At 40.0% G+C, this 19,867-nt stretch overlaps 4 protein-coding genes across 8 annotated transcripts; 3 read left to right on the top strand and 1 right to left on the bottom strand.

Annotated features, from left to right (window-relative positions):
* The first annotated feature begins 924 nt into the window (after window positions 1–924).
* Prosalpha5 (proteasome alpha5 subunit) lies at window positions 925–4,497 on the top strand. The gene is made up of 4 exons (XM_022797739.2): window positions 925–1,073; window positions 1,613–1,708; window positions 1,914–2,281; window positions 4,064–4,497. The coding sequence occupies exons 2-4, from the start codon at window positions 1,613–1,615 to the stop codon at window positions 4,329–4,331; spliced, it is 732 nt and encodes a 243-aa protein (XP_022653474.1). The 5' UTR covers window positions 925–1,073; the 3' UTR covers window positions 4,332–4,497.
* A 310-nt stretch (window positions 4,498–4,807) lies between these two features.
* Window positions 4,808–8,802, bottom strand: LOC111247140 (DNA-(apurinic or apyrimidinic site) endonuclease 2-like). Of its 5 annotated transcripts, XM_086985269.1 has the most exons (7): window positions 8,194–8,657; window positions 7,807–7,911; window positions 7,480–7,594; window positions 7,203–7,347; window positions 6,752–6,901; window positions 6,185–6,456; window positions 4,808–5,843 (listed from the first exon to the last, which is right to left on the bottom strand). In XM_086985269.1, exons 3-7 carry the CDS (start codon window positions 7,592–7,594, stop codon window positions 5,089–5,091), a joined length of 1,437 nt encoding a protein of 478 aa, XP_086841395.1. In that variant the 5' UTR covers window positions 7,807–7,911; window positions 8,194–8,657; the 3' UTR covers window positions 4,808–5,088. The 5 variants fall into 5 exon arrangements, with proteins under 5 accessions (XP_086841395.1, XP_086841396.1, XP_022653471.1 ...); XM_086985270.1 differs by lacking the exons at window positions 7,807–7,911; window positions 8,194–8,657 and adding an exon at window positions 8,673–8,802; XM_022797736.2 differs by lacking the exon at window positions 7,807–7,911 and having other exon boundaries at window positions 8,290–8,657.
* A 73-nt stretch (window positions 8,803–8,875) lies between these two features.
* Window positions 8,876–11,577, top strand: LOC111247139 (tetratricopeptide repeat protein 27). Its single transcript, XM_022797730.2, has 2 exons — window positions 8,876–10,627; window positions 10,918–11,577. Exons 1-2 carry the CDS (start codon window positions 8,876–8,878, stop codon window positions 11,563–11,565), a joined length of 2,400 nt encoding a protein of 799 aa, XP_022653465.1. The 3' UTR covers window positions 11,566–11,577.
* A 5,255-nt stretch (window positions 11,578–16,832) lies between these two features.
* On the top strand, window positions 16,833–17,813 carry LOC111246378 (very long chain fatty acid elongase AAEL008004-like). The gene has a single exon (XM_022795869.1). The coding sequence runs from the start codon at window positions 16,833–16,835 to the stop codon at window positions 17,811–17,813; it is 981 nt and encodes a 326-aa protein (XP_022651604.1).
* The last annotated feature ends 2,054 nt before the right edge of the window (window positions 17,814–19,867 follow it).

Raw genomic sequence — 19,867 nt, 5'->3', positions numbered from 1 at the left:
AATTATCTTAAGACAGATGTTCTAAGTGTCAAGGAATAACGACGAGATATAAGCATTCAGAAGAACGATTCCTATGCAAAGGAAATTTTGAAAATCTATTCCAGCTACTAATGCCCACTGGAAAGAATAACGGAGTCGAGCAGCAGTAGCCGGAATCACTTTGGCCGTAAAGTACAAAACAATTTCTGTACAGAGTTTTTGAATAGAAACAGATTTTGTTTCAACATCAAGTTCTGCTTTAACTATATATAATAGGCGACTCTGACTTACAGAAGGCTCTGGCTTGAGTTTTCTTTGATCTTTGGTATCATGCGTATTTTAGAATTCGAAAGAAGATAAGTTAACTTGTATTGTATTAGCGTAGCCGAAATAAAATTAATCTAGTAAGTTTTCTTTAGAGTAAAAACTTCGACTTGGTTCTCTAAGATGATCCTTTACAATTAGGAAAATTATAGAACTTAATTAATATATCAGTATAGTCAGTGTATACGTCACCTCACTACTTGAGGGTGTACATCTCCAAAATATTGGAAGGCGTTGTATAAAAAATAATAGTTAAGAAATACCGTAACTGAAACAAACTAGAAGGACGTAACCCAAGTGAGTTATTATACTTTTTTTTTGCAAAACGCTTCCGTTATTATCATATTTACAACGAAAACAATGAAAAAAGACGCAAATGGTCTAGAATGTACAACCGCATATGTAACTTAATGTGTTCAGCTTTATGTGCTTTTATATTTAACGGTTGCACATATGGGAAAATAGTCTTGCGCGTACAACGTAACTTTTATTACACGAGCAAAACTTCATCTTGTTAGTTGAAGTGACTCGAGTTGATTGAGTCAAGTGAAAGGCTGTATGAAGTAGTTCTCTGTCGGCCACACAGTTCAAATTTCCCTCCAACTGATATGTGAACAATCGGCTGATGCGTTCATCCAGATGCGGATCACAGGCCTCATTGTTTATTATTAGATTGAATTGTGCAAATTCACTCAGTAGCATAGTTGAATTCTGGTGTGTGTGTGGGTGTTTGTTTTTCGTTTCCCGGTCGTGCTTACGAAGATCTAAAGGTTCGTATGTAATTTCCACAAAATAATGACGTATGCTTGAGTGCACATCTTGAGCACGTACTGCATGAAGCAGTCATAAGTCAATATATTTATATATCAAAGAATTATACTTTAGGAGTAAATATCTTGATTAAGAGCGAATTGTCAGTTTAATACAGAAGGGCTTACTGCTAAATAAACTATAGAGAAATAGACAGTATTACTCCAAATACTGTATTATTTATTATAGCTCTAGTTTTATTATATAGTATAGTGATATATTTAAGAACGGATGATACGAACGAGTGAATTTAGAATAAAGAGCTGTTTATGGATGATGTAGTTTAATGCGTTGATGTTACGTACTTTCACGCAGACGTGTGTTATATTTAAATAAAGTTATTATTGGAATACAATAAAAAGTATAAAAATGTTTATCTGGGCACCACTAACGATTTTTCTTTGTTGAGTAAGCATAAAATATAACAGGCAGATTGCATTGCTCGCATTGTGCAAAGCGGGTAAAATCACCTCCCTTATATCATCTCCCTTTTTGACAGATGTTTATGTCACGTAGTGAGTATGATCGAGGAGTAAATACGTTCTCCCCGGAGGGCCGTCTGTTCCAAGTTGAATATGCCATTGAGGCAATTAAGGTAAACAACGTGCATTACTAATATATTGTGCGGTTAAGTGTGTAATGTGTAAAGTAGTGCATGCATACAGATTGCTAATGATTGCATATAGATCGTTTTTTTTACATAATGCGTACAAAGAAAGCAAATCATTAAATTTTTCTTTTATTAATTTTTTAGTTCTAATAACGTGTGATTCTCAAATGTGCATATCTATGACCTGTAGTTGGGTTCAACAGCTATCGGTATCCAGACATCAGAAGGGTGCGTACTAGCCGTCGAAAAACGTGTTACGTCGCCACTCATGGAAAGCACGACAATCGAAAAAATTGTCGAAATTGATAATCATATCGGATGCGCCGTCTCCGGACTGATGGCCGACTCGCGCACCTTGATCGATCGCGCCCGTGTCGAGGCTCAGAACCACTGGTTCCTATACAATGAAAAAATGCACGTTGAATCCTGTGCTCAGGCGGTTTCTAATTTGGCTATTAAATTTGGCGATAGCGATAATGATGATGGAGCCGCGATGTCGCGACCGTTTGGAGTGGCTATTTTGTTTGCAGGAATCGATGCAAACAAAGGACCTCAGCTGTACGTATAACCGCCTAATGATTAGTATTAGGTCGATACAAGTGATTCCCGAAAACTTTGAAATAACTCTTGAATCAATTAGTTAACTATAATTTTTATTATCTTAGAGGTACTTCCGTTTATTTTTCCACACTTGTCCCGGCGCTCTGGTAATTTCTGGATAATTATGTACATGCCATTCTTGTTCCAATGTAGTTTCTCTATCTATGGCTGCTTAAAGTAAATCGACAGTGGGATATTCTTACCCTTAACTCATCCCTTTGTGAGCACGGAAAACCTTATGATCACACAGACTTAGATTAGATTCCTTTGCTTAATGATTAGTTTGTTTAGTAATTAAGGAATGGCGATTAGGTCTGGCATTGTCATCGAGTAACCAGACTGCGTGCTTTGAGGTGTTGTGCTCACGGTCCACGAATCTCTTAAAGAACTCAAGATAGCGGGCTGCACCTATTGTTTCATTTTTGGCGAGTGTCTCATAGTAGTAGACGTTCATAGCAAATTTTAACATCACTTTACGTCGGAACCTACTCGACACTGCCACGGAACTCAACTTCTCTCCAAACGATACAACTTTTTCGCCTGGCCCCTTTCCGATAGGCGGTAAAAATTGAACGGCGAATGTACGTTCCAAACGAGTCTTTTGCTAATTAATGTTCCCCAAATTACACGAAGAATACACAACACGGATTTCCAACTGATCTGTAGTCAATTCAGTAGAAACTTATTTTTTACCCAGTTTCCGCCTCTTCGGTATTTGGATTGTAATTCTATAACATGTTCATCTAAAATGCAAATCTTGGCCAATAAAGCTTTCGGACCCCAAATTCTGCTTTTGTGAAAGTCTACTCAATTGTGCCAATATTTTTGTTTTCGGATCCCTACATATGACTACTCTTCCCGTGGTCTTCAGCATTACGATCTCCGTTCTTGAAGTATTTGCGCCATTCGCATACTGTGCTCTCGCTTAAGGTCTCCTCGTGTACGTCTTCACCAATCTTCGATAGTATTCTGCAGCGCTGTGGCCTATAGGTATATGGTTCAGCAATGATAAATAAAGAGTGTTACTGCTGTAATCTAAAAGAAAGGCTGACAAAAACCAGGTAGAGGCCAATATAGACTTAATGTTTTGCTTACAGAAATTCAGCTGTCATATCAAGGTAACGCATATCATTGTTCTAAAGAACGGTAACACAAAAACTATAGTGTATTTGGCATTTTTGGAAAAGCACTTCGTGTTAATGTTCTACATCGCAACTGAGATTTATTCAACGTTTGTTCGAGGCACAAATCTACGTATCCGACTCCACACAATAAAAGGGTTATGGTTGAAATGAATCTTGGTTTCTTGATACTTGTGGTTAAATTCATGGCGCATCATCTATTTAAGCACATGTTCTTAATTTCGTAAAGTCGGCATTATATTAGATAGTTAGTGTCTAGGACGAGACAAATATGCCTCTTTCCAAGTTTTTGTCATATAATTTGGGTCAGCTTTTGCAAGAGGCCTTTGTAATTTTGGATGAAGCGCATTGGATCCAGCCTGTTCTGTCTAGTAACGGCGTCATCGGTAACCTTTTGTTCATATGAGATTCGTGTAGCCCTCTTGTATTTCTACCTTCAATAATGCCCCTTATGTCTGTTTAATTTTGGAAAAGAAGCTTCGACATTCTAAGTATATTTAGTTCTATGAACCGTTGTCTGTCCGCATGGGTTCTTACTTCACACGGCTTCAGATGTATACGAGGGTTTTGTAAGCTAACGATTGCTCATTATTTTCAGTTTCCATATGGATCCTTCTGGAACGTATGTCGAATTCCTTGCTAAGGCCATCGGGTCGGGATCTGAGGGAGCGCAGCAGGCTCTCCAAGAGAAATATCACAAATCGATGACACTTAAAGATGCTCTCAAGGAGACGTTAGTTATCTTGAAGCAGGTGATGGAGGAGAAGTTGAGCTCTGTTAACGTTGAGGTAGCCACCGTAACGAAAGAAAAGGGATTCCACATGTTTACCAAGGCAGAGGTTGAGGAAGTAATCAAAGATATTTAAATATGCCTTAAACTCTAGCTAACTTGACCAGCTTTTGTGCTAACGGTAACACACATCATAGTTGGACTGACACTATACTGCGCAGACGTAAGAAGTCATTAGTTCTCTCATACGTCCAATTCAAAGGCAAAGGAAGTATAGTGAAATAAATTTTTACTTAAACTAACTGCAGCGTTACCTTTCATTACTAGCTAAAAGACGTGAATCTAAAGAAGTCTTCAAAAGCACTATTGGCTAGTCATGAAGCCACTGTCAAAAAGTGCACGCAGATCGTCAATATAGGTACATATGAGGCATACATGCTGTGTACAATGTGACAGCTCGCGAAAGATCTTTGTAGGTAGCAGTGGAAGACTTTCCAATGGATGATCAGTTTGCCATTAAATTTAAGGTGCCGTAGTTATTCCTTCCTATTATTCAGAAATCCTATTATTCAGTAATGCAGCATTTTTTGCCCGTTTCGACTATTCCATCTATTAAATGTGTTTAATAGAAAAACTTTATTGACTATATATATAACTTAACTGACATTACATATAGCATGCGTATGTTTAACTAATTCAAAGTTCAATTCATTAGCGTTTAGGTCTATCACCGCAGTCTAGTATTGGTCTATGGTAAAACTCTCCCGACAAGTGACCTTTGGGACCTAGGATAGTCATATGCGTTTTTTGTTACTTATTTTTTTAGATCTCAATTGTTGAGTATTTCTGAATGACTTGAATAAATGTCAACAAATGCTCAATAACTTCAGAGCCTATATCCAAACAAAGAATTGGCATCTAGCTTCCTTATTGCTAGCAGCTCCTTCCGGCCTAGCACAACAAAAAAACTTTCGCCCTTTATTGGGCCCATCCTTTTTAACAATTCGCATAACGGAAGTTTCGCCATGGCCAGAGCATGTCGGAGCTGAAGGTGGTCCTTTAAGAATATTTTTCCAACTAGGGTTCAGTTGTGCTTTACGTTGAACCGTTTTAGAGGTTGTCTCTAATTCTTGCTTGTGTGCTTCGTTTGATGTATTTAAAAATACAGCTTGACTACCTGCATCGGCGCTATTAATTTCAACACCAGCTTTCTGATCATCGAGAGAATGCTTATACTTTTTTACAAAAAATGCATTTAATTTTGACTGAGTTTCAGCTGGTCGCTTGCGGAGTGCTCCGTTCTTAACCGAGTTCAGCGATTGTGTGGGACTAGTCTTTACGAGAAATACTTTAAGGGATGTTTGTATGCCTGAAAACTCTGGCCAGAAACGCGTACATTTTTTAGGAACTTTTTCTGCCGACACTAGATTTATATTTAATACGGCAGACACGGGACAATGATCTGATCCTGTGATATCTGCATGAATATCACAGCTAGTGAAATATTTTATTAATTCCGCGTCCGAGATGATGTAATCGATTCGGGTGCCGAAATTTGTCACTCTGGCAGATTTCTGCGAATTCCAGCATGTGTACTGTTCTGTTTCAAAAGGATGGAAATGGCGGAATACATCCACAAAATGAACACCTGAAATTTGATAGAAATACACTAGGTAGATGTTATTGGCGAATGATACTATTCTAGAATTATGCACGCGTTAACATGGTATGGCATGGTATATCGACATTGATATACGCATGTTCAGTGCCAACTTTCTACGATTCGGTAACTGGAGTGACAATTTTTTCTATTCAGTTCGCTGGGCAAGAGGTAAGCCTATTCTATTTCTTATGATCAATGGCCGAAAGTATTAAAGTAGTCATTCCACAATTTGATACTGCTTTAAATAATTTTGGTACTATTTTAATTCATATTGGACACTAAAAACCTATGATATCCGTATGTTTTTATCCATTTATGACACTCACTCTGAGATCTATCGAGTAGCTTACTCATCCAGATCCGTTCTGGAGCCGACTCAAATTCTTCAGAAGGATCACAGTTGTCGATTCTCTTATGCGAAATGTTCATGTCTCCAGCAAGTATGACATGGTATCCTTTTGTCACAAGATTTCGCGCCTGGTGTTCCAACATGGCATTAAAGTTACGCTTAAATTCAGCTCGTTCCGGCCTATCTGGATCATTTCGGGGGCAGTAGAGATTAAATATGACAAGAGAATGCAAGCCGCCATTTTTATCTCTGAAAAGATCATTATAGCATAAGAATACGATATGATATAATATGCAATATAAAGATAACAATAGTACCAAACACAACAATTAGTGTAATATTATATATGTACTTATTCGCTGCTTTCAATTGTTAAATAGCATCAAAACCACTATTTTATAATTAGAAAGAGCATTGTTGTTGTTTATCTTGTTATTATTGCATTTTCTAATTGTGTGGATAGTTAAACGTGTCACAAGATACATAGCAGTGGCGCTTGTAACTACTGTGTACAGCAGTTTTCATAACAGAGCAGTGGACTCACGAGAACTTATAGAGCAAGGCAATACAACGTCCTTCAGAGTCAATATTAGCGATCTCTTTGGGATCGATAAAACTTGTTGGGTCGTCGTCCCCCATCGAACGAGGAACGTCCATGAGCATGTCCATTGCTTCGATTCCTTCATCGGTACACCTTCGGAGAAAAACGTTAAATGCATTTTTATTACGTTTAGTATTATAGTATACCGATATAAAATAAAATAGATACAATAAAAATGAAGAATGCCTACTAATATGCAGTAGAAATATGAGGCTAATTAATTATTATGGTATGTGCATGGTCGTGTTCTATTGCACTGTTACAACTTTCATTCTCATAATTTGATTGGTATGTTTGTACATATATACATAGCTTCGATCCGTAGACCCTTATTACGAGAGATCAGTTTAAATAATGCTAAACCTCTGCTAGTATATAGTGCATGTTCTTAAACCTTTGTAGAAGCTCATTAACAGCGAAGGGTCGCAATTTATCCGATGAAAACGTGGCAACCCCTGAGTAACCGGTTAAGGCACGCGGGAAAGCGAAATACGAATTATAGCCGGAAACACACGCCAGGTCGGATTCCAAAGTAGATCCTAAAGTTTACGCAGAAATATCATGAAAGTTGTGAGTCCAATTTCTGTTCCTTTAGTCAAACGAAATAGAACAATGACAAAGATTTAACTGTTAAAAAATCCGTAAAGACTACCAGCCCGCTTAGTACTTACTGTTTGTTCTAGTTTCCTGGAAACATATAACCTCGGCCTTAAAAGCGTCCAGTGTTTCTCTAAGGAACCCTTTAAAAGTGCGCAATCCATTAATATTCCACGTAACGATTTTCATCTGAAATAGTTTAAATAATTCACTCGGCTGCCGAGACGGTACACCAGAGGTAGAGTTCTGTACCAGTGTTAGAAAAGAGATAATTGAGAGTAGATTGCTTTCACTCAGGTTAAACAAAATGAAATTAGCTGAAAAATACTGTGTATAGTTTAAAACTGAATCACTTAAAGCTATTACTGCCATGGCTAAAACATATCTGAAAGTATCTATACCTATGTTTTAATTCATTTCATTACGATGTCGTCCGTTTTCAGTATAGGTGACGTCCTCTAACGTTTTCAATCAGAACAACTGGGTTTTTCTATTTCCTTGGAATTCTGTTCACACAACAGTAGCACGTCTGATAAAACATATGATACACGTATATTTCAAACATTGGTACCTACGCTGGCGGTCTTGTAAACGTCATTATATTTGTAAACAGAAGTGAGGCGTCCTGGGGCAAATTTACATCCTGTTAAGATCTAACAAATAATGCTTTGTAGTACAATAAATGGATAATGCGGGCATAAATTTATACTGACACGAAATGGCAAATATATTCAGTTTGGTGAAAAATACCTTGCTGTGGAAAAATTGAACCAGAAGATGTGTATTACCTTTGTTGACGCATTCGATGACTTTAGACATTTCAAAAGGATAGTCAAACCGTGATATTCATTTCACGTCTAATTTAAAGCTTTGTTTAAACTTACTTCCGGTAGATCATCGCATCAAAAACATTTTCATGTAAATGCAAGGTCGCTGGCTTTTTGTCAACCTCGAGAACATACGGCTTCTACGAACTATGTTCAAACTCGTTTTTTTTATTCCAGCTTACAAAAAATCTTCTATGGGACACTTTAATAACGGGTTTTGGCTGTAATTCGTAAATCGCATATTAACGGGCCCCAAACACAGAGTATTTTATTTACAAAACAGATTATTTGAAATTGGCGCGAGACAGCAGTCAAAAATTTCCGTTGAAGTAAATCTAGACTAAAAATCAGTTATTTAAGTAAAACCTGTATACGTGAATGATTTGCTACTTTTCAAATTAACGATTGCAAAAAGACAATTATTGGTTGTTTAGACTTGCCTTCGGAGCTTACACACATACATGTTTACCGTCGGTCGTATTTGATGTTGTCTCTTGTTACCCTCTCCCATTGCAGCACGAACAACACACGTGTTTGACAAAACTGATGAGTATTTTCTCGCGTTCACCAATGTTCAGTGCTTTGTGAACACATATTCTTTCGTTCTTGTATATTTCCTAAGTTTCATTGGGTATACAAAGAAATGTGCAAACCTGTAAAGACAATTCAGCCCGAGGAGATCTGTCTCCTGTGTCTTCACGAAGAGAGATCAACAGCCAACGAAGAATTTAATACTGTCGTTTCGTTGTTGCGCGAGGGAAAATTTCAGCAATTATTTCAACTTCCGTGGTTCTCCATCTTTCGTCATGATAACCTGCAAGGTTTCTCTAAACAGTTACAGGAGATTATTCCGAAACTGGAGAATGCCGCTGTTCGGCTACTCTCATCAGCTGTGGCTTTTCTCTTTTACTTCATTCAGCAGAACTTTATTGGGCCAATCAACACCGAGGAGATTACTTCCACACTGTTTCCAAGTTCAAAGCAGGTGTCGTGTTTGAGTATCGATGGGGAGGACGCGTACCATTTAGTCAAGGCACCGGTGGAATTGTTTATAGCTAGAGTAATTTTGGTGGAATTTGCAGCCAAGCTTAGGTTAGCTACTTTCCACGTATGGAGACAGCGATACGCTGTTATCCACCAACGGATACTTTCTGAGCGTGTCGGCTCATTACAGGAAATCGTCAAAGAAAGCACTACTGAACTGGAGAAGAGCACTTTTGAGAATTATCCCGAACTATGGACGGAAATTCGTCTTGAAAGTGCTATGGCAAATCTTGAGTTTTTCCAAATTGCCACAACTGAAGAGCTCCTCATGAATGCTTCAGAAAGGATGGGTCTAAAGGCTGAACTAGGTGGAGCTCTCGGTACTAGAACTCATTTTCAAACAAATTCTATTGCGCAACTAGTGCTCAAAATTCAGCGGACTAAGCCACTTGACAAACCAATTTCAACAACTTCGTACGCCGAAAACAATTTGCCAATCGACGTTGCCTTGCAAGATGATACCGTTATGGACCGTACGAAATTCGACGAAGAACAGAATGACTGTACTTTATCGTGTAGTGAGCAGGCTCTTATTCTAGCTATGTCAATGCTTAAAAAACGCTTGAATGCCCCCGAGGAGTTGCTCGATGAAGAAGTAATGGTTTATTTAGATAGAGTTCTTTCTCAACCAAAACTATGGACAATACAATTCAGCGCGCTATTTCAAAGGTCGGTTCTAGAATGCATGAAAAGCCGAAAGGTAGAACGCGCCCTGTCGCAGTATCAGACGCTTGTGAACTCGGTTTCAAACGGAAGTCCAGCATTTGGGTTGAGAAGTCATATGTTCTTTCTGTTGAAGTTTCCCACTACGTGGAAGCTAGAAAGGAGTCTTGCAAATGGGTACATTTCATTAGGACTCACGAAGTCTGCCTTAGACATCTACCTTCGACTGGAGCTGTGGGAGGAGGTCGTTGAATGCTATCAAAGATTGCAAAGAAACGACCGTGCGAAAGCTATTATTACAAAATTGCTTCAGGACGAAGAGACACCTTATCTGTATTGCCTTCTTGGCGATGTTACTGGTGATCCTCTGAATTACCAAATGGCTTGGAAGCTTTCGGGGGAAAGAAATGCCAGAGCTAAACGATCTTGGGGCTCTTACCATTTCCAGCGCAAAGAATATGAATATGCCATTCCACAATTTGAAGAATCACTCGAACTTAATCGATTACATCAGCGCACGTGGCAACAACTAGCATTTGCGTACATGGAAACGGGACGTTTTGAAAAATGCGTACAAGCCTACAAACATGTGGTTAATATTGACAGTGATAACTTCGAAGCGTGGAATAACATGGCCAAGGCTTACATTTCGCTCGGTGAGAAAAAAAAGGCGTACAAGGTTTTGCAGGTTAGTAGACTATGCAATTAGAAGCGTACTTTAAACAAGATATGCTAACACGTAGGTATCACGTCTCTGTGTCAACCCTCCAACGGGCGTGGGACGGCAAACTCATGCAACTTACGAACGTCAAGCACAAGTAACAAAATATTATTATACGATTATTTAACTTATTTTTACATTTACATAGGAAAATTAAGTATACTTTAATCATATATGTTTTTCTGCAGGGAGGTTCTATATATAATTAAACCCAAAATTAGGACGCTCAGTCAAAATTACGATTTTATTACTTTCAGGAGTCGATAAAGTGCAACTATGAAGACTGGCGGATTTGGGAAAATTACCTTCTTGTATCGATGGATGTGGGTGCATTTGATGAGGTTATCAAAAGTTGGCACCGTCTTATTGACATCAAACAGAAGCATTCCGATCCGAAAATTGCGCACCTTCTAGTGCAGGTCGTTAAGGAGGACATAAAAGACTTCGACGGTAAACCCGCGTCTGCATACTTGCGTCCTAAACTATTTGAGCTGTTCGGTAGGGCAACAACCGGAGTGACGAATGACGCTGAACTCTGGGCAGCTTATGGCGATCTGTATTTTGAGAGTAAGCCGCGCGAAGGCATGAGCTGGTCAGATCACGCACATAAAATGGTTTCGTGCTATCAGAAAAGCTTGCGTTGCTATACGCAGAAAAAAAATTGGGACAAAGACGCTAATACGACATTGCAGATTATCGGAAACTGTCACAATGTGTGGTCCCAGTTGCAGAAATTAGCAAGCCGCGTGTCAACCGAGGAGAAGCGTCGTCTAGAAGAATCTTTGAGGATGACGATACGGAACATAATTACAATGGCTAAACGGGGCATTGACTATTATCTTGAGGACCAGCAAGATAGCATCGCTCAAAGAACGGAAGAACTTGAGTATCTAATAAAGCCGTGAGAAATTATTCGATTCGTTGTTGCTTATTTAGTCTCGCTTCAGTAAATTGGTAGAATTTGTTGTGAATGTTAATTAGCGCTATTTTTTTGTAAAAATTCATGTCATGTTATGACCAAAACTACTAGCTCGTCTTTGAAAACATGGATTGATCAAGTAGCTTTAACAAATTGTGATAGGTTTTCTCTGCGCGTGGTTTCTGTGGTTTAGTTGGTACCACTTCTCCTAATCATTCTTTCATTAGTCTTCGTCGTCATTATGGTTGGAGAAAGTCCAGCGCTGCTTGAGATCAGATCGTTTAGAAAACCAATTATTACATAAGTGCATGATAGGCTCCCTATAGACCGATTTACAAGTCGGGTGCATAATTTTAACCGGTTCCAACTCTATTGTGCAGTTGATATTGGTTTGACTTTTTAAGCTTTCTTAAATTAGCTTTATTATGAACAAATTAGAGGTTTGCTGTGGCCGAAGATAAAAGTTCAGCTCGTAATTCAAATTAATGGTTACAGTTTGGCGACTTAAACGCAAATTCAACGAATTATATGGATGATTAAAAATGTGCACTCTAGAATTCAAGACAGCTTATTCCAGCACTCTTCAGACGTATAGAATAACCCAGCAGCCCGCAGAAGTACGTTATTACGTTACGCCTACGATGCTAAAAAATGATATTTCCTAACTATGGACATTTTTTTGAGTAGTCTGTGCTAGAAGAAAATCCGAACGGTTTTATCATCTATGTTTGATTCTAGATATCAGCTGTAAAGTCCTCAACCTATTGCTGACGAGATTAAGAGACACCCTGTAACAATCGAGTCTACCGCTGTTGCTTTCCTCGACATTTAAGCTGACATTTGGGCAGTATAGTTAATGTATCCATTGACACATGATCCCTTCCCACTAGAGTGAAGGACGCAAAGATTATTCCTTTGTTCAACAGCAAAGGGGTACCTACGCAAGCTGCTGAATATCGTGCAACATGTTTGGTCAGTTATTTGTCTAAAGTTTTCTAGAAGCTGATTCTTAATATACTTAACAGACATCTTAAAAGCGCGGAATTTTATTTGCTTAGTCAATTTGGAAGCCGCGGGCGATGAACAAGGTACTGGCACGCCTTAGCGGGAAGTCACTAACGCGATTGAAATCCGGCATGTTTCTAGATGTCGCGTCTATTTTCAACTAGCTAAGTCACTTGCTGCAAATGTCAAAGTGTCTTGAGGGCACAACGAATATTTTTGACTGGTCAGGTCATACTGGAAAACGGGAGGCGGTTAATGGTGATCTTCCTGAGTAGCAGGTTGGGGAGTCAACCCCAAAATACCTTAAAATTCAATTCTGGCTATTGCATGTTTATCAATCTTTGTAAACTACATTCTCGAAAAAATCTAAACGGGTGGCATTTGTGAAATCAGCGATTACACAGATGGCACTTCAATACTTTTGCGCATCGCGCGTACTTCGGTCGTCAATGATGACGCATTGCGCTTGAGGCTATTGGAACTTTCAGAACAGTTCCTCTTGTTGTTGACGGCAATAAGACGGGACTTGCATTCTTCAGTTTGCTTCATAGAGGTATCCATATGTAAGTGAAAACGGTTACTAGGTCTAGGCTTCTGTTATTCTAGATTATCGAACGTTTCGGAATAAATTTTCAGGGAACGATTAAATGGCGGACTCGCTTGAAAGCACGAATGCCCATATACTATGCTATTATTGCGACACAGAAAAAAAGCCAAAGGGATTCGTGAAGGTCTCCATATTGTTAATAGGCAACTACTGCCGCTGGTGCTGTGCTACGCACTTCCAATATAGAGAAATGATTATTTGAAAATATCTCATAGATTTATCGTTTAGAGAGATGCTCCGAAATCAATGTTTGATTAAAACAGAGCCTGTGGAAACCGTCTCTATACCTCAGATAAACTACTCCCTGAGGATAAAGTTCCCAGCATACGTATTGTCGTACTTGCTTTCAAAATGTCAAAAGGTATGATTCCGCTAAAAATACTTCTCCGCTTAGCGCTGTCGTCAGCCGTTCCAGCCATGTTTGACGTTCGCTTTGTTCCTAACGAATCTGGTGGACATGCTCTCGTTTGTTGGTTATTTCCGTCAGTTTGAAACTCTTTCACTGGAACTCAGTAGCCTCCAATTCCGTGGAAGGTCTCATGCGCGAAATTTTGAAGCGTGTACATAGGATAATTATGCAAAAGCGTGTAAATGTGTCTTCTGTCAGTGTATTAATTAATAATTACTGTATAATGTAAAATTCCTTACGCATGGCATGCTTTTTATGATCATTCTTAAGAAAACTTGAACGTTGTAAAAACGGCGTTCGGCAAGACGATTATATTTTTATGTCATCCGGATAGGGACGTACGGCTTTCAATATAAAACTGCTCAGGTCCGGTTCAGTATTTGCGAAGGGGAACTTTGTCAAATTTGGCTTAAAAATCAACTTGCTTCTATTATCAGTGAAAAGTAAGATAATCGGTTTCATTCATTATCCTCCATATAAAATGGCCAATTAATAAAACTGGTTAACTCTATTTGTACTGTAGCTTTTAATAAAAGCGAGTTGCATTTTTAAATCCAAATTAACTCACCTAACTAATTAAATAACATAAACCAGACGGAAGTAACTTTTTATTACAAGTTCCAGGCAAAAGTTTCTGAATATAGGATCTTCTGTTCAGCTATTAGTAAAATTACATCTTCTGGTAACCGTCGGTGACCCTAATTGAGTACATTTTATGCTGCTGGGCATTCATAGTTTAAATGAGAAATTCGAATCCGTTTGTATAACTATGTTAGTATGAGGCAAAAACATAGGATGATAGTATATGAGCCAAAATCTCTAATGCGTTGAAATTGTAGTTCTTTGAAATTGTAGCCTGGAATGGGGTGGCTTGTATCTCTAGCTCACAAACAATGCGTCTGTCCAAGCTAGATCTCTGGAAGATTGTTGAAAGGAGATCTTGGCTTTGATAGGATCGAAGCTAATTGCAATATGTAGCAGCAAAATTGAATCGATTGGTGAATCGTCTCCTACTGAGACCTCTTCCCTTTTTCTAGATATTCTTCTCGTTTGAAGCTAGATGTTCACACGAATGCCTCCTTTGGGCCCCGTCATTCAGCAAGCTCGAACGCACCGCTTGCAAAAAAATTGTAAGCCATTTTCGGCTCAGCATATTATTGTAGTGATCCAACAAACGGAAAAACAGAGACGGTTAGATGATCCAAGCTAGTCGCTCTTCTATAGAACTAGCGTATTATTGCGTTCTAGTGAAAACTATACTTAAGTGTTACTGCCGACAAATGCATACCTTTGACTGGCGGCCTTCGCTATTTTTTTTCGTGAATAAACATGTGTGCTCCAACTGTTTACGTTACCAAAATTTCCCGGTTTTTTTTTTAAAAAACACTTTTTTTTTCTGCTAAAGGCTAGGCACGTGTCGATGTTTTTAACTAAGAGTTTATTGCCGTCTTTAAAGGTAGCTAAAGCGTCCATAAGATCGGTAGCCAATCTAAAAAGTAGATATTCTTTACGACATTTGGGGGGCATTCGACGATAAGCGTAATTAGGCTGTAGTTACGGAAATCGTTTTCCTGTTAGCAGACAAAGACGATATAGTAAAAACTGCAAAGTCGTAACTAGCGATTACGCCGGAACTACTAGCCAAGTTTTTTCGTAGCCGATTTAGGAGAACATACGTATGACCATGCGACTGTCTAACATACTATTTAAGCAATGCATAGATTTATTAACCACACTGGATGGTGTCTATTCTGCAACGTTGCCAGTGAAATAAATGACGGCATGCATATCCAAGAATTAAATAAAAAATTCCCAGGGCTATCTATTATAGTAATAAAAAAACTTAGCTTGCTGCACTATTATTGGATTTAGTTGAGTCCTTCATGTTTGGGCTACATCATGGAATATTACAAAAATATATATGGGGTTACTGTCTACGTTATTATTATGTTATGTTATTGTCCATTACGCAGGCATTTCGTAGAATGACAGTGTTATTTTTCATCGAAGTTTCTTTTATTTGCATAAAATTAAATGATTATTTATTTACGTACAACTGACGCTTCATTCTCATCCCCTCGGTTAATAGTCTTCACCAGACTTGACTCAACGGTTCTATTTTGCCTTATAAATCTATCTTATCCCGCCATTTTCCGGATACGCTGACACCATTCGTTGTTAGTTAAAAAAAACAGCTGATGAAAACCGTACCTGTCTATATCTCATCGATCCCTGAATCGAAAGGTGGCCATCTTTGCGGACACAAGGGCGAGAGTTTCACGAATATTAGAAGAGTACTAACTGTCCCATGTTCAACCTGGCTAGCGAGCTAACTAGGTGAATTAGAACAGTTATTTTGACGGCGAGGTGCGTTTGCTTTATCTACTGTAATATCATTTTCGTCCTAGATTTAATCGTTTCAACTGCGCGCTCAACCCGCCAGCGTGGCTTAGTTCTGTGATCAGTTTTGTGCATGGTAGTATATCATCTAGTTTTGTTGTATGGATCGGGTTCCTGTTCTCCAGTACCTGTCGCACCCCGGGTCGCTCATCGAGACTGGCTAGCAAACGATATGGACATTGTGTCCATCGGAATCGTTGCGTCACTCTCGCTCTCTCTCTTTTTTTGCTATGGGCTTTCGACGAAGCTCCTTATACTTCGTATGCGCTACAGTGGCACGACAGATTCTTCTTTTGGGGCTGATGCGTCTTCTGTCGTCTGGTTGCCAGCAAGCCCACGCTTGGTTGGTTGCTTCATTGGCTTTCTGCCCTCTCTCTCTGCAGGGCCGCGGTAGCGGTGATGTGCCGAAACCTTCCTCCATAGCTAGCTCGCCGTACCGCTTCACGAATCGCTCACAGGACCGACCGACCGATCGACCGCACAAGCGTCTCCGGACGCCACTCGGTGCTGCCATCGCTCCGGCGTTTGCTTCGGACACGGCTGGCGGTGAGTGACCCAGTGAAGAGCACGAAGGAAACCGAAGTGCTGTTGACCCAAACCGAAGCGGCTGAGCGTCTGCTGCCAGCCATCGGCCGCGTGCTGCTGCAGGGCCATAACAGCAACTAACCAACAAGAGCAAAGGAAAAGTCACCTGAACTGTCCGGACTGCTGCTGCAGTTGTCGTGTGTACGATCAACCAGCCTTTTATTATTCAGTGTGTATCGGAAAAGTGTACGTTTTCATCCGAATTGATCACCTGTCTTTCATCTGTTTGTCTCTTTAACTCATCATGATGGCGGTAGATACAGCGGAACTGTCTCCCGTTAGAGATTGGCTTGATGACATTGTCCATCTAGACCGTGACCCTCGAACCGCCCAGTGGTGGTCAACAGGATACATAGCTGTGCCCGCTACGCTAATTCTGTACAGTATCGCTGCAACAGCTGTTCCGTTGGTGATGGGTAACCACAAGAAGCGCCTGCCTATTTCAGCGTTGGTTTTACCCTATAATGCGTTAATGTGTGTCTCCCACGCCTTGGCGGCAGCACTCCTTTTTAATGCGTATCAAGGCTCCGGGAGATCATTTGTGTGCCAGCATCGATCTTTTGAGACGAGCTCGGCTTCGTCATCAATTCTCAACCTGATGTGGCTTTACCTTGTGCTCAAGATGCTGTCCATGTTTGATGCTCTTATCCTCCTTTCATACCTAAAAGAGAAGCGTGTGACGAACGCCGTCGTTCTTAACGGATTTTTCAGCGTTTCGACAGTTTGGTGGTTCTTGCGCTATGGTGCCGATGGACATGGAGTGCCAGGAGTTGTGATCTTGTGCCTCGTCGATGCCCTTACCTATGCATATTATCTATGTTCAATGCTTGGTCCTAGAGTGAAGTCAGTGGTACGACCTCTTCGCGTGCATGTGTCACGTATCCAGCTAATCGGAACGGCTGCAGCCTGGGCCCATTACTTTATCGCGCTGATCGCTGAGTGCGCAAATCCCGGTGTTCTAATCTTAGTAGGTTTTGCCTTTGTCGGCCTAAGGTTCCTTCGCCTATTTGACTTTTACACGGAAAAGTTTGTCCTGAATGGCATGCGGCTTGGTTTTGACTGGAGTATCATAGCGGGCATGCTTGAAAATTGCTGCTTCGCACAAGGAAACCCAAACGGCCAAAACGACGACGATGATAACGACTATGTAACGAATACCGGCCCCCAGGTTACCTCAGGCTTTCGAAACGGATACAGTGGGCCTATCCACAAGCCGAAAAGAGGTTAATTTGCGAACGCCCTTCGATCGAACAACACGATACAAAACATCTAGATCAGATGCGGAGAAATCGAGAAGTAAAGTATCAACAGAGGTTGGTAAGCGTATGTCGGCTGTGAATGTAGCGTTCACCTTGCGATATTCGCCTAATAGACGGGCCAGTGACACGCAGTTAACAACTGGAAAAGACTGAATGTTACCGATCGATTCTTACCATCGTATCAACGTCACTATCATCGTAAGCTACTATAAGGCGCGTATACGCCACGATGCGTATATGTTACCTTACCCACTCGTCGTAACTGTGATTCAATGCTATATAATATTACAATCAACTTATTCTATATATGACTACTCATATTGCTAGCTGTTCAATATAAGGAGAGCAATAAAGCAACTAAGCCGATACAAAGGTGAACTACATTAGAATTGCTTAGATAGCACCACAAGTGTGATTTAAAGGTTTCTATTTACATAAATGCATAAAAAGCCACACTTTTGTGTAGCTATTGATGGCTAATCATTCTTACTATTAGCGGAAAGGCAAAGTGACAGATATCGCAACACGATATCAATCGTTACCATTAGTACAATTACAGGCTGTAGTACCGAACAGTCTAACAGCAGAGCTACTACATGCACCTTCTGTCAGGCCGTTATTCTTCCACGCCACTTACTCCCTAGTTTTACCGCGCAAGAGAGAATCTACTAATCTTCAACAGCTAAAGGACTTCGTTCAAATATCTGTCTGATGGTCCAAACTTTTCCCTGTCGGCCGAGCCCTGCTGTTTGATTTTTCGGCCAGTTGATTTATTCCTGTAAAAATGGCCATATTGAAATAAAGTGAAGATTTGCCTAGGCTGTTCTTGCTTTGGTCGGCCGGGGAGGCAGAAACGCAGCCAATGTGGAATCACGGCCTGTAGCAAAATCAGCCATTTTCGTCTTTACTTCACTCTCTGTTGCTGTGTTGAGTTTAATATGTACGCATGGGCCTGTGTGTGTTTAGCAGTCCGTGAAGGTCTGTGTTTTTCTAGATACCTGCCTAGGTAGATATAGAATACGTTTGGGTACGAAAAAAACGAGGTGAAGCGTCTGCAAATTAAACGCATATTGAACCGAGACTATTCAATATCGTTATTATTTTTTCTTGTTGTGCTTAACCCGATGAATTGCTCAAAAAAGGGGATGATTGAACAGACGCGAATAAGACTTCTGCCGGTGACTTTCACAGGAAAAGATTTTCACTCATCTGAATATGATTACCAAATATGGGCTGGTAAACCTTGTAAAAATCAGCTGATGATCTCTGCCAGATTTAGTGCTCTGGGTTATTCCATCTTAAAATTTCCCACACTTCTAGTCAATCCTATATGCAGCTATCATTATGTTTCGCTCCATGGTTCAGTATATTGCGACGAACGTCTCACGGGATTAGGATTGTATTACACAAAATATCTCATCGAAACAAGCTAGAAGCGTTACGGGGGGGGGGGGGGGTAACATAGCTTATCAAGTGGTATGACGAGATCCTGTTTTGATTAATGTGTTCGTCTTACGTGATCTGCAACGTAAAGTCACCAGTCGCTCTAATCGTCCAAGTGCGCGCTGACAAACTGGTAACCCGAACGTCAGCTTCAGGAACCAGTTCATTGGCCCCTATAATTACGTCATAATAGTAATGTGAATAGAAATCATTCGCCAACGTGTATTTGAACCTATGGTTATTTTGTACCTTCTATTATTTCTCTTGCTGCGGGCCACAGTTGACTTGGTCTGTGGCTAGCGATAAACAATAAACAGACAGGATTACAAGAAACTATACTTTTCCACAGAATTTATCTACATTGATTGTGTATGTACGTGTTTGGTCTATAAGGAGCGCGCAACAAATATGCGTAAAAAAACGTTGATGTTGCGTACACAAACGTGCGGCAGTAATAGGTCGCAGCTGGCCTGCGAAGGAACAAAATACATCGTTTGTAAATAATTTACATATGTAGGCTTTATATTTTATGGCCACCTTCCCAACGCGTTCGTCGGACTAGAGAGTCGGAAAGCCAGAG

This window comes from Varroa destructor, unplaced genomic scaffold (assembly GCF_002443255.2).
Source record: "Varroa destructor unplaced genomic scaffold, Vdes_3.0 BEIS01000003.1, whole genome shotgun sequence".
NCBI classification, from domain to species: domain Eukaryota; kingdom Metazoa; phylum Arthropoda; class Arachnida; order Mesostigmata; family Varroidae; genus Varroa; species Varroa destructor.
Note: the sequence above shows the minus strand (reverse complement) of the source record. Positions and strands in the feature narration are given on the sequence as shown.